General features: G+C 35.8%; 1 protein-coding gene across 1 annotated transcript in view; it reads right to left on the bottom strand.

Moving 5' to 3' along the window:
* Nucleotides 1–12,062, bottom strand: part of ASZ1 (ankyrin repeat, SAM and basic leucine zipper domain containing 1) — an 80,188-nt gene extending 68,126 nt beyond the window's left edge. Inside the window, exons 1-4 of the mRNA XM_053662961.1 lie at nucleotides 11,958–12,062; nucleotides 11,449–11,548; nucleotides 5,271–5,393; nucleotides 2,416–2,527 (exon numbers count right to left, since the gene is read on the bottom strand). Coding sequence (XP_053518936.1) covers nucleotides 2,416–2,527; nucleotides 5,271–5,393; nucleotides 11,449–11,548; nucleotides 11,958–12,062 — 440 coding nt within the window. The remainder of the gene's footprint in view (nucleotides 1–2,415; nucleotides 2,528–5,270; nucleotides 5,394–11,448; nucleotides 11,549–11,957) is intronic.
* Nucleotides 12,063–12,568: the final 506 nt, after the last annotated feature.

Raw genomic sequence — 12,568 nt, 5'->3', positions numbered from 1 at the left:
TTTTTTTGAATCATAAATGGCTGCTGGATTTATCAAATGCTTTTTCTGCATCTACTGATATCATCATGTGGTTCAATGCAATTTTTATCAAGATTCTAATGAGGTATTTCACAGAAGTAGAACAAATATTTCAAAAATTTATATAGAATCACAAAAGGCCCTGCACACCAACAGCTTGCTAATAAAAGAACAAAGCTGGAAGAATCATGCTGCCTAATATCAAGCTACACTATAAAGCCACAATAATAAAAACAAAATGGTACTGGCATAAAAACAAATACATTAGTTCAATGGAACAGAATAGAGAGCCCAGAAACAAACCCACACTTTTACAGTCAATTAATATTTGACAGAGGAAGCAAATACATTCCATGTGTTTATTCATAGAAGTTTATTGAATAAACTTCCATGAATAATGGAAGATAGTTTATTCAATAAATGTTGTTGGGAAAATTGGACAGATACATGCAAAAAAATGAAACTATACTTCTTATACCACACATGAGAATAAATTAAAAATCTATGAAACACATAATGTTAGAGCCCAAAACATAAAAATGATAGAAGAAAACATAGGCAACAAAATCTTGGACATTGCTCATAGAAATATTTTTTGGATATAACTCCCCAGGCAAGGAAAAAAAATAGGACTACATCAGACTAAAAAGTTTTGCACAGCAAAGCAAACCATCAACAGACTAAAAACATAAGCCACAGAATAGAAGAACATATTTGCCAATATATCTGATAGGGGGTTAATATCCAAAATTTATAAATAACTTATAAAACTCAACACCAAAAAAACAAACAACCTAATTAAAAATGGGAAAAATGACTGAATAGACACTTCTGCAAAAAGGACATACAGATGGCCAATAGACATGAAAAGATGCTTCGTATCACTAATCAACAGAGAAATGCAAATTAAAATCACAGTCACCCCACACTGGTCAGAATGGCTATCGTCAATAAATCAACAAACAACAAGTGCTGGTGAGGAGGTGGAGAAAAGGGAACCATTGTGCACTGTTGGTGAAATGCAAATTGGTGCAGCCACTGTGGAAAATGCTATGGAGGTTCCTCAAAAAATTAAAAATGGATCTGCCTCCTGACCCAGTGAACCCACTTCTGGAATATATCTGAAGGTATCCAAAACACTAATTTGAAAGAACATAAGCACCCCTATGTTCACTGCAGCATTATTTACAACCACCAAGATATGGAAACAGCCCAAATGTCCATCAGCAGATAAAACAAATATGAAACATTTACAAAATGGAATACTACTTAGCCATAAAGAAGAAAATTTTACCCTTTGCAACAGTATGGATGGAGCCATTATGCTAAGTGAAGTAAGACAGTCAGAGAAAGACAAGACTATATGATTTCATTCATATGTAGAATCTAATGAACAAACTAAACTAACAAGGAAAATGGGGACAGCCTCATAGATGAAGAATAGGATGACAGCTAAGGGGAGTGGTAGGAGGATGAGGGATTGAGCAAAAAAGAAGAAGGACTCATGCACAACAGTGTGATGATTGCTGGGGGAAGGGAGGTATAAGGGAACTAAATGCTAATGGAAAAAATAAAGATTAAATTTTTCAAAAGGAAAAAAAGAAAAAATACTTCTAATCAAGCGTAGTTATTTCTATATTAAAAATATTTGTTTGAATTATCAATAATAATAATAGATCATTATATTCGAATTAATGAATTATAAACAATTATTCTATTCATGCTAGACATACTTCTGTTAGATGGGCTACTTCCATCTCTTCCTCTCCTCTCTTCACTTTGATTATTAAATAAAACAGGGATTTAACAGGAAAATGGAGCCAGAGATGAAGGAAGTTAATAATAGACATTTTAAGTAATCTGGTTCATTTAAAAAAAATCACTGACATTTCAAAAGATGCAAGGTATATTTACTATTGTTTTCTTTGCATCTAGGCACTATTAAATATATGATAACATAATTGGAAAAGCTGTAGGAAAATGAAAATATTTTGATTTGTTATTTTAGATATATACTTTAGCATTTAAATAAAATTGTTTAGTGAGTTTAAGCATTAGAACACTAAGTTAAGAGGCTTATAGCTCAAATATTCTTTTGAGTATGTGATTCACAGAAAATGATACAGTATATTGTCTTCCTTTCCCTTTCATTTCAAATTCTTAGGACATTGTTCTAAAAATTAAAAACTAAAAGATGACCTTCATAATACACACTTCTTCCTTTGATAATCTTATACAATTGGAACTATGACCTTAAGACCTATTTTCATTCATCAGCTATATGACCAAGTAAAAACACACTGTTTATAATTTTTTTAAAATAATACTATCACATATTTAAGTCTGATAATCAAATAAAAGTATCCATAATTTCTAAACAGATAATAAGGCTCTTACCTACAAGCAGCATTTGGATCAGCATTTCTTGAAAGTAGTAGTTCTACACACTTCACAATCTGTTCCTCTGAGCCACGAGCTGAACATGTGGTTATCAAAATAGTTTGCTTATCTATAGTCAATAAAAAAATGAGAAACTTCCTTCATCAGTAAGTGTATCTAACTGACTTCTTTTACCATTCAAAAGATAATAAAAATTACTGCACTCTTAAAATTCTACAACCTATTCCCAATTCTTTTTATCTTAGTAGACAACTTTTTGTCTTCCTTCATCAAAAAATGAGATTAGGGATGAATTGTTTTAATCTCTAAATTATATCTATAATCCGATTCTTAATTTACTTTCCCTATTCCTATTTATTTTTTAAAAGACTTTATTTATTTATTTTTAGAGAGGAGAAGGGAAGGAGAAAGAGAAGGAGAGAAACAGCAATATGTGGTTGCCTCTCATATACTCCCATCTGGGGACCTGGCCTGCAACCCAGGCATATGCCCTGGCTGGGAATTGAACTGGCCACCCTTTGGTTCACAGGACTGCACTCAATTCACTGAGCTACACCAGCCAGGGCCCTATTCCTATTTCTTAAAGCCAAGAGGGTAGGAGTCTGTATCTCCTACTAAAGACACTAATGTAAACCAAGGCTGCCATGACCTATTTTGAATTTCTGATTTTTACTTAAAAAGTGTTTTGGGTTTTTAAATCTACCCCAATCTCTGCTGATGTTGTAGGAGCCAAGGGAAGAAGTATTATAGTAAATTGGGTGAGCTCAGAGAGATCAAGTAGAAGAGGATTGAGAAGATCATTTTCAGTAGGACAGTTTGGGCATAGCCAGATTTGGGTGAGGGTAGGTTTGAGGGTAGGAGGCAGGGATGGGTGGAGTGGGGGTGCATGATGGGGTGAAAATAAAGATAACTGTACTTGAACAATAAAAAAAAGGATACCTCAGCCATCTTTGAAAATCTTACATATAACAGTAAAGTGTGGAATTTAAAAAATGACATTTTAAACAGCAGAGAGCAGTATGCAAATACATTTTTCAATAAAATCTGATTTTAATACACACACACACAAAGAGAATAGGAAAGTAGGTAAGAGCATGGATTAGGTGTAGAGATATTGCCCACAGTTGAACACTTTTTGGTTGATTAAAATTTGCCTTGCTGCACTCATGTTGAAAAACAATGATTGATATTCTCTGATTTTACTCCTACTTCCCGCTCATTAGACAACTCACTGAAATCTGGCTATGCCCAAACTGTCCTACTGAAAATGATCTTCTCAATCCTCTTCTACTTGATCTTTCTGAGCTCATCCAATTTACTATAATACTTCTTCCCTTGGCTCCTACAACATCAGCAGAGATCGGGGTAGATTTAAAAACCAAAAACACTTTTTAAGTAAAAATCAGGAATTCAAAATAGGTCATGGCAGCCATGGTTTACATTAGTGGTTCAATATTGACCAAGTATAAAGATACACACTTTAGTCTCAGTTCTACCACCAATAAACTGTGACTACAGTAATATCTTAATGTCTCAGTAGACCTGACCTGTAGATAGGAGCTAATATCTGCCCTCTGCATGATGAAGCTGTTGTTGAATAGATAAGAGAATTTATGTGAACATTCTATGAAAAATATAAAACTCTTTCTAAATGTAAGGTATTCCTCTGATTACAAGAAGATAAGAAAATGACTCTATTTTGAGCAGAATACTTTATATAGTTTCAAAAATCTCAGTCCTAAATTTAGCTTTCATTGGGTGATATTTTAAAATAATGTGATAAAAAGAAAAACTCATCACAGCAGCCAGTTAAACATAAAACTGTTAAGATGGGAGAGGGGAGGGAATTTCAGGGGAAAAGGGGAAGGATTTATAGGAACTAGTATAAAGGACACATGGACAACAACTAAGGGGGGGGAATGGGAGGGAGGTGGGGAGCACTGGGGAGGTGGGATGGGATGGGAATAAAAGACAGAAAACTGTACTTGAACAACAATTAAATAAAAACAAATAAATAAATAAAATATATAAAAGAGAAAACTAAATATAAATGGCTTTAGAAATATCTAATGTTGGTACAAATTTGATTGAAAATTAATTTGAAAATAAAACCCATACCTGAATTATAAAATGAATTTAATTGCTCATTTGAAACATATAAAAAACAAAAAAATCAGTTTTTCAATATAATAATTAAACTGGACTTGCACATATACTCTTATTTTTCAAAAGCTCTCAAAGAAATACTCAGTAGAAATCATTTAATAACAAAGAAAAATATGGATTTAATAAACTATGTTTGAAACAACTTCAGAATAATTTAGAGTTAAGTTTTAAATTTCAAGCACTGATTTTCAAGTAGTTTTCCACAAAATTATCAGCTTTTCAATGTTTTCTGCCAATGCATTTTTGCTTTGTAAAAATAACCCAAATCCTTTAGCATAGAAGCTAAAGATATATAATAACACAACCAGTTATAAAAATAATATAAATGCAATCTACCTCTTTGGGAAGGAAGTTTTTCAAAATTTCTATGGCTTTTAATTTGATTTTGTATGTTATTCACCTAATATAACTATACAAAGAGGTTTTTAAAACTGCTTTAATTTTTTCACTTGTGTAAAGCTGCTTGGAAGTCAAGAAAATCACAGTAAACATAATCAGTTACATTATCTCAAACACCTTACCCTTAATATTTTTTTTATGGACAAAGGTTTATTTTCAAGTAAATATATGAAAGCAGAGCATGAAAAGTATATATTACCACACCTTAACAGAATATGATTAGGCTTCTAAACAAGGAATTATACAAAGTAAGTTTTCACATATATTAAATATTCAAAACATCTTACCCTTATCAAAGTTTGCATTAGCACCTCTGTCCAAAAGGACCCGAACCAGCTCTACATTGGAAACACTAGCAGCATACATAAGGGGAGTCCATCCATACCGAAAGCTTGCATCTACACTAATGCCTGTCAAAATAAAAACAAGCTTTTAAAAGCCTCTGCCACACCACACACACACACACACACACACACACACACACACACAGAGTCACCTTAATATGCTTAAAGTACTGGGCATGTGACATGACTATGTACACTTTATAATAGGAAAGAATTTTGTGGTAATAATGTCTTCAAAAATGCAAAATGATTAAAACTACACTTTAATAATTTAGCTAACTTCATTTTCACTTGTAGGTGCTGTGTTTCAAGAGACCTTATCTAACAAATGTTTTTATTCATGTATTATATAATATGTGTATTAATATACACATATTATAACAAGTTTACATGCTATCATTATCTCTCTAAGGAAGTTGGTAAAGGTTTCATAGAGGTAAATTGTCTTTTTAATTAGACTCTTATACATTTCTTCCCTGACCAGTGTGGCTCAGTTGCTTGGGCATCCTACCACAAAGCAAAAGGTGGCCAATTCCATCCTAGTCAGGGCACATGCCTAAGCTGCAGGTTCAGCCCCCAGTAGGGACACCTACTGGAGGTAACCAGTCAATGTTTCTCTTTCACCTCAGTGTTTCTCTCGCTTTCTCCCTCCCTTCCCCTCTTTCTAAAAAAATAAAGAATATTATACATTTTTAAGATGATAAGCACCATGTATATTATTAAAATTTCCTTAACTTCTTTTCTAACACAAAATTTATACACAGGGACCTTGCCAAACATGAAGCTAAAAAGGTAGGTTAGGGTTAGATTATGAAAGCTCTATTAAATGTGAACTGTATATGGGATCCAGGAATTGACACCATTATATTTGTATTATAAAGACAACAAAGGTACCATTAGTAAGAGTGAACAGGAGGCAGGAAGAGTAGTTATGAGATGAGAATCCTATGTATAAGTCACAGCAAGGGCAGTAGGGAGAAAAAGAATGTAATACAAAAGAACATTTCAAAGGTGGGATCATCAGAATTTAAAATTACTTTGAAGAGGAGAAGTGATAGAAAAGAATAAGTCAAAATGACTACAGTGTTTGGCCCTAAACAAATGAATGACAAACAGTGTACCAGAATAAGAAAAGGCCTAGATGAGATTATCAGGCCTGAGGAGCAGGGTTAAGTTTTAAAGCCACTATCCAGAATGGGACAGGAAGGAATAAATAGATAAAAACTAGAAAGAACAAGAGCTAGCTGAGGCAGCTAACTTTAACATCCTCAAGCCATTAGTGGGAAAAACCCTTGGAATCACCTGATTTCATCCCAGATCACTGACTGCATTGATCATATTAAAAAAGAAAAAAATTGTTGTACTGAGCTAGGTTTGGATCTAGGACTGGGGAAGAGCACAGAAAATGTGATACAAGAACAAAGATACAAAAAGGCAGTGAATGAAATCTATTAAAATTAAGTAGTCTTTTCTATAAAGAGATCAGGATTTAAGTAGTTATCTCTCTCTTCAAGATAATAAATATTTGCTAATATTAAGAATAAAAGTAGAATGTTTTTGTTTCAGAGAACACCTATATGTGAAAACCACTGAATATAAGCCTTCCTTTAACACCTTTTAATTTACAGTTTTATAGTCTCTGGCTATCAAGGGTCCCATCCACACAGAGGAAGAGAATATCTACATTAAGTTGTTGAAATATTACTCCCGACTGTCCAACTTTAACTGACATAAAGTGACGATAATTACTGAAAGAAAACAACATAAAACCTTCTTAGTACATACATACACTGTTGGTGCAACCTGTCTTCTCTAGCCAATTTTTCTCTTTAAATGGCTACAACTAAAAGCATATGAATAAGATCAGACAAGCAACTTTTTCTCATTATTGTTTCTTTAATGACATTACTGCTCAAACCATAAAAAGAAACAATGTAAAGAAAAAGATAAGCAAATGCAGCATGTTAGTATAAAAATTCTTAATCATCACCACTTATAATATTCAAAAAGGCATCTATTATGCTCTAGGCATAGTTTACTTTATTTGCTTTTTAATCATCAACTGAGGAGATATTTACTGAATTTAGAGAGTGATGAAGGAGGTTAGGAGAAAGACATTGATGTGAGAAACACCAATTAGCTGGTTTCTGTACACCTCCAACCAGGGACTGAACCTGCAACCTATATTATATGCCCTGACCAGAGATCAACTGTAACCTTTTGGTGCAGAGCACTCCAAACAACTGAGCCACTGGGCCAGAAGGCATAGTATTAAAACATGAAGTTTAAGAAGACTGACACAATAGACATATTGAGTTGGCCAAAAAACCTGTTCAGATTTTTTCCATAAAAGACACAATTTTCATTTTCACCAATAAGTTTATTGATTTGGATATTTTAAGTATGTTGGCTATCTCCCCCATGGTATAATGTTGATTGTTCTCAATTAATGTTTCGATTTGATCCCTATCAACTTCAACTGGTTTACTCAACCATGGAGCATCGTCCAGTTAGAAAACTCCAGCATGAAACTTCACAAACCACTTTTGACATGTTCAACAGGTCACAGTACCTTCTCCATATACTGCACAAATCTTTTTTTTTGCATTTTAGTTGCATTTTTACCTTCCTTGATATAATAAAGCATAACATGCTGAAAATGTTGCATATTTCCTTCCATCTTCAGTATTAAAATGGCTGCACAATAATTTACCAATTTTAAGTTTTTAAATGCATGCTGATATAACAGTGGTCACAATACAATCTAACAAAATTGTTTTAAATGAAGTTAAAGACAACTAAACATTACTAGAACGGTCTTACAGAAAAATTTTTTGACCAGCCTAATATATTTTTAAATAGTTTTAAACATGTGTGTATTGATTTGAGAGAGGGGAGGAGGGGTGATAAAGAAAGAGAGGAACATTGATGTGAGAAAGAACCATCATTTGGTTGCCTCTCAGGGATCCAGCCTCAGCCTAGATATGTGCCCTGACCAGCAATCAAACCCCCAGCCTTTCGGTGCAGAGGACAATGCTTCAACCAACTAAGCCACACCAGCCAAAACAACACAATTTATGTAAATTTATGTAACTCAAAAATATTCAAAATAACAGTATATTGTCTTGGGATGTATACATATAAAGTAAAAATCTGAAGATATGCAAAGGAAAGATAAATACCAACTATAGGCAAGTCGTTATCTCCAGGGAAAAAGAGAGATATCTCCATACCTTTCTGAATGTCTGAAATACTTAATAATTTAAAAAGAACTGAAAATAGTACATGGCAGAATAATAAAAACTGAGACATACTTGACTGAATTGTTAAAAGTGGAGTGGCTGACTCAAAGGAAGCTTTCATTTTTTTAATTAAACTTCTCAACTGGTGCAGAAATATGTATCAACAGGAATGACTCTGAAGGGCTGTTGGGGACCACTCTGCCTGGTTTCAGGAATTGTAACTAACGCCCACGGCTAAAGATGAGTGAGCAACCTCCAGAATGAGAGCCACAGGAGACAAAGCTTGTCTCTGGTAGCAAACGCTGCCTGTTTCCTCCCTGCCCCCAAAGCATGGTCAATGTTGATGACGGGTAAATCTCCTCACAGCGAGGAGCAACCTAAGCCAGACATGATCACTTGGGAGGCCATCGTGGAAGGACTCGGGGGGGGGGGCTGCAACAAAGTGCAAGCAATGGACCCTTGCCCCCCAGCTATGTGACACAGCCCAAGTTCATATGTCCTCTGGGAGAAATGCTTCCTGGCACTAATCCACTTAAGCCTGAATACCTGATGGGGAGGGGTGCAGCTCCTTGCCTTGCTAGAGCGAATCCGGATTCAGGGGTAAAATCTGGGATCACAAAGAATTCCTAAAAAAAACTGTGAAACCTGCTTTGTTAAGAGTGCTTTCATTCACATGTTAAGGGTCCAAGCAGGAAACCCTAAAGTTTCTGCAAAACCCCCTTCCTGACAAACACTGACTCAGACTAAGCCTCAGATTTCTTTGAAATGTTATGTACTGTTTGATCCTTGCCGCCCTGTATTCCTGTGTATTACAACCCAATAAAAGCACCTGGAGGAAGGGGCTCAAGGCCTTTTTGCTCTGAGAAACTGGCCACTGCTCCTGGCCTTTTTCCTCGGAGAAACTGGCCACCTCTCCTCCCCAAGCAGATCATGTCTTAGTAGTGTTTACTTTCATCCATGGTGGGGGACTTGCGGGAAAAGTCACCTCCACAAAAAGGAATATTTAAAAATATTTTCATAAGTGTTAAGTGATGACATCTGGAAGGGAACCAGGAAACACTAAAACTGGAATGACTTGTGAGAGATTTTAGAGGAATGGGGGTGAAAGGTATCTTTCTGTTTATAACTATATATTATTATTGACTTTTTAAAATTTTTTATTGATTATGCTGTTACAGTTGTTCTATTCCCCCCTTCATTCCCCTCCACCCTGCACACCCCCTCCCCACCATTCCCCCCTTTTATGACCATGTGTCTCAAGTCCTTTAGATTCTATATTTCCCATGCTATTCTTGCCCCCCATCTATTTTCTATCTACTGTCTATGCTACTTATTTTCTGTACCTTCTCCCCCCTTCTCCTCCTCCTACTCCCCTGTGCTAACCCTCCTTGAGATCTTCATTTCCATGTTTCCACTCCTGATCTAGCTGTCCTTTTAGTTTGCTTTAGTTTTAGGTGTGGTTGTTAATAACTGTGAGTTTGTTGTCCTTTCACTGTTCATATTTTTTATCTTCTTTTTCTTAGATAAGTCCCTTTAACATTCCATATAATAAGGGCTTGGTGATGATGAACTCCTTGAATTTGATCTTATCCGAGAAGCACCTTATCTGCCTATTATTGACTTTTTTAATGAACTTTTAAAAATTTTGTAATTAAACAGTTATAAAAGGTTGACTAAATTCTTACTTTACCAGTAGGCTCTTTTCAAGTTCTCACCCTTCAGGAGCCTCCTTCACTTTGTTGCACCTAGTCCCACTACTCCTAAGGCAAACTTTCTTTTCTAAACTAATTTCTGCCTATTCTTCTATGCACACTCCTGCATGTGTTTATATTAGGTTTTAAGCCTCTATTATTCAAATTTTATCCAATTTCATTCTTCAATTACGAACTTAAGTTCCACTGTCTACAGTCATACAGATTCTTCTTTTTTTGAACAGCTAATATTTACATAATGCCTATATGGTCTAAAAACTTTATTAATATATTTTCTCATTTTAGTACCCACCCAAGAAAATACCTTTGATATAATGTATCCCATTTAAAAAGGGGTGAAACTGAAGCTTTTGAAGGCTTAGTGATTGGTCAGGATTATAGAGCCATCCGTGGCAGGACTAGTACTCAAATTCAAAATGATTTACTTTCTGCTAAACCACAAAGCATCTCTAGCATAGAAGACAAACATTTTTCTATACACAATATCACTTAACTATTTTGTATGTATATGTTTTGTATCTACAAGTAGATGGCAAACAACTATTATTTATTTGGCTAATTTCAATCATTATTATCAACAACTCACATTTCTATGTCAAGGTAATTTTAAAAAATAATATATTTAATTTGATCCGCAGAAAAATTATTGTGGGACCCAGGCCAGAATTAAGATGCTTTACATGAAGAAACTGAGGTTCTTCAAGTTTAAATGCCTTTTCCAGGGAACCACACTGACTAGCCAAGGGAACACATACCCAGGTATTCTGATTCCAAACTCAGGGCTTATTTTACACACACACATACACACACACCAGAGCACAGGAAAAGAACGTAGCTGAAATGTACATAACTAGAATAAATATTTGAGAAACATATAATAGAACAAGAAAATGCTGAGAAAAATGAGTAATAATTATCATAGTGGGGTACGACTAGTCAGAATAATGCTCTTGAGAATGTGGAAGAACTATGGAAGGTAATAGGGTGGCATTCCAAATTAGAGTAAGAAAAGGCAAAGAGAACTCAGTTGAGAAAGATATGTAAGATACTGCCTGTATTAACACTCACTGTGATTTCATTAGGAAGGCAACTCAAAACTTGAAAAATTAGAAACAGTTGTTAACTTAAGACAATTGGGTTGGGTTGAAACTATCCCTTATTTCTCACCAGAATTTAGGAGCTCTTGGACCAATGAAATATCTCCTGTGGTCAATGCTTTCTTAAATGTTTCATTCTTTTCTTCAGTGGGTAACAGGCCTTTTAACTTCTGAAAAAGCAGAAAGTTTAAAAAAATCATTTTACATATTTTCATTTCCACTTCAGCAGTAAACAACGTTTGGTCTTTGGTAAAATTTTTTTTTTTTTGACGGAGATAGGTTGGGCGACATACAAAGTTCGTAAAGAATTCATTCTAAAATGATCTTTAAAAGGGAACAGGTCAGGACGGGTCCAAACCAAGTGAATAATTACTACACTAATAACTTAAAGAAATTCTGTCGATGTAAAGCACTGGAAGGAAAAACGAAAACTTTGCGGGTTTGTTTGAAATCCAAAAGCCTGTATTTCCACTGGAAAAACGAGTTTGGGGAACGGGTGAGGAAGAAGTTTCACGAAGCCGGGCCTTTGAGAGTCAGGAAGGAAATTTGGGAGAGTGAAGAAAAACCCTCCTCTGCTACCTGAGATGCCCGATCGAGATACCCAATCTCCCAGCCATCATCGTCACTCTCACTACTCTCTCCTCCACCTGCCACTGCCAGGTCACGGAGCCTGCCTGCTGCCATGATCGCCGGCTTCTCCCTACCCACAGAGCTCCAAGCGCCAGTCCTTGCGCATGCGCCTGCGCCTGCGCATTGGGGCTGCACCGAGTGCAGCGTGGAAAGGCGCGATTTGCGGCGTGAGTGTTGGGCCGCCAGGCGTAGGCGCGTGGGGTGGCACTTATCTTTTCCCACAGCCCCATCCCTGTGGGAGGTGGAAATATACACGTCTGGCAAAGCTGGTGGAACTAACAGGGTATGTGTTTCATGGAGTTCTTGCTCTTTAAGGATTGCCCCACTTGAACCAGGAGCAAAATTGGGATTTTCTGCCAAGAAAGACTAAGCTTTCCCCCATCTCCTTTAACTGCCCACCAACCCCCACCAAATCCTCTGTCAAACGGGTACTCTGGGATGTGAAAGGGACTACCGAATCTCTAAGGAGCACAACCCATACATTCAAGAAGGCATCAGACAAATGGGAGGGAGCTCACAAAGGAGCCAGAAGAATTCTTCCTTTAAATTTCATGTCATTT

Source organism: Artibeus jamaicensis, unplaced genomic scaffold, assembly GCF_021234435.1.
Source record: "Artibeus jamaicensis isolate MK-2021 breed Jamaican fruit bat unplaced genomic scaffold, CSHL_Jam_final contig_311, whole genome shotgun sequence".
Lineage (NCBI taxonomy): Eukaryota > Metazoa > Chordata > Mammalia > Chiroptera > Phyllostomidae > Artibeus > Artibeus jamaicensis.
This window is presented reverse-complemented; position numbering and strand designations above follow the sequence as displayed.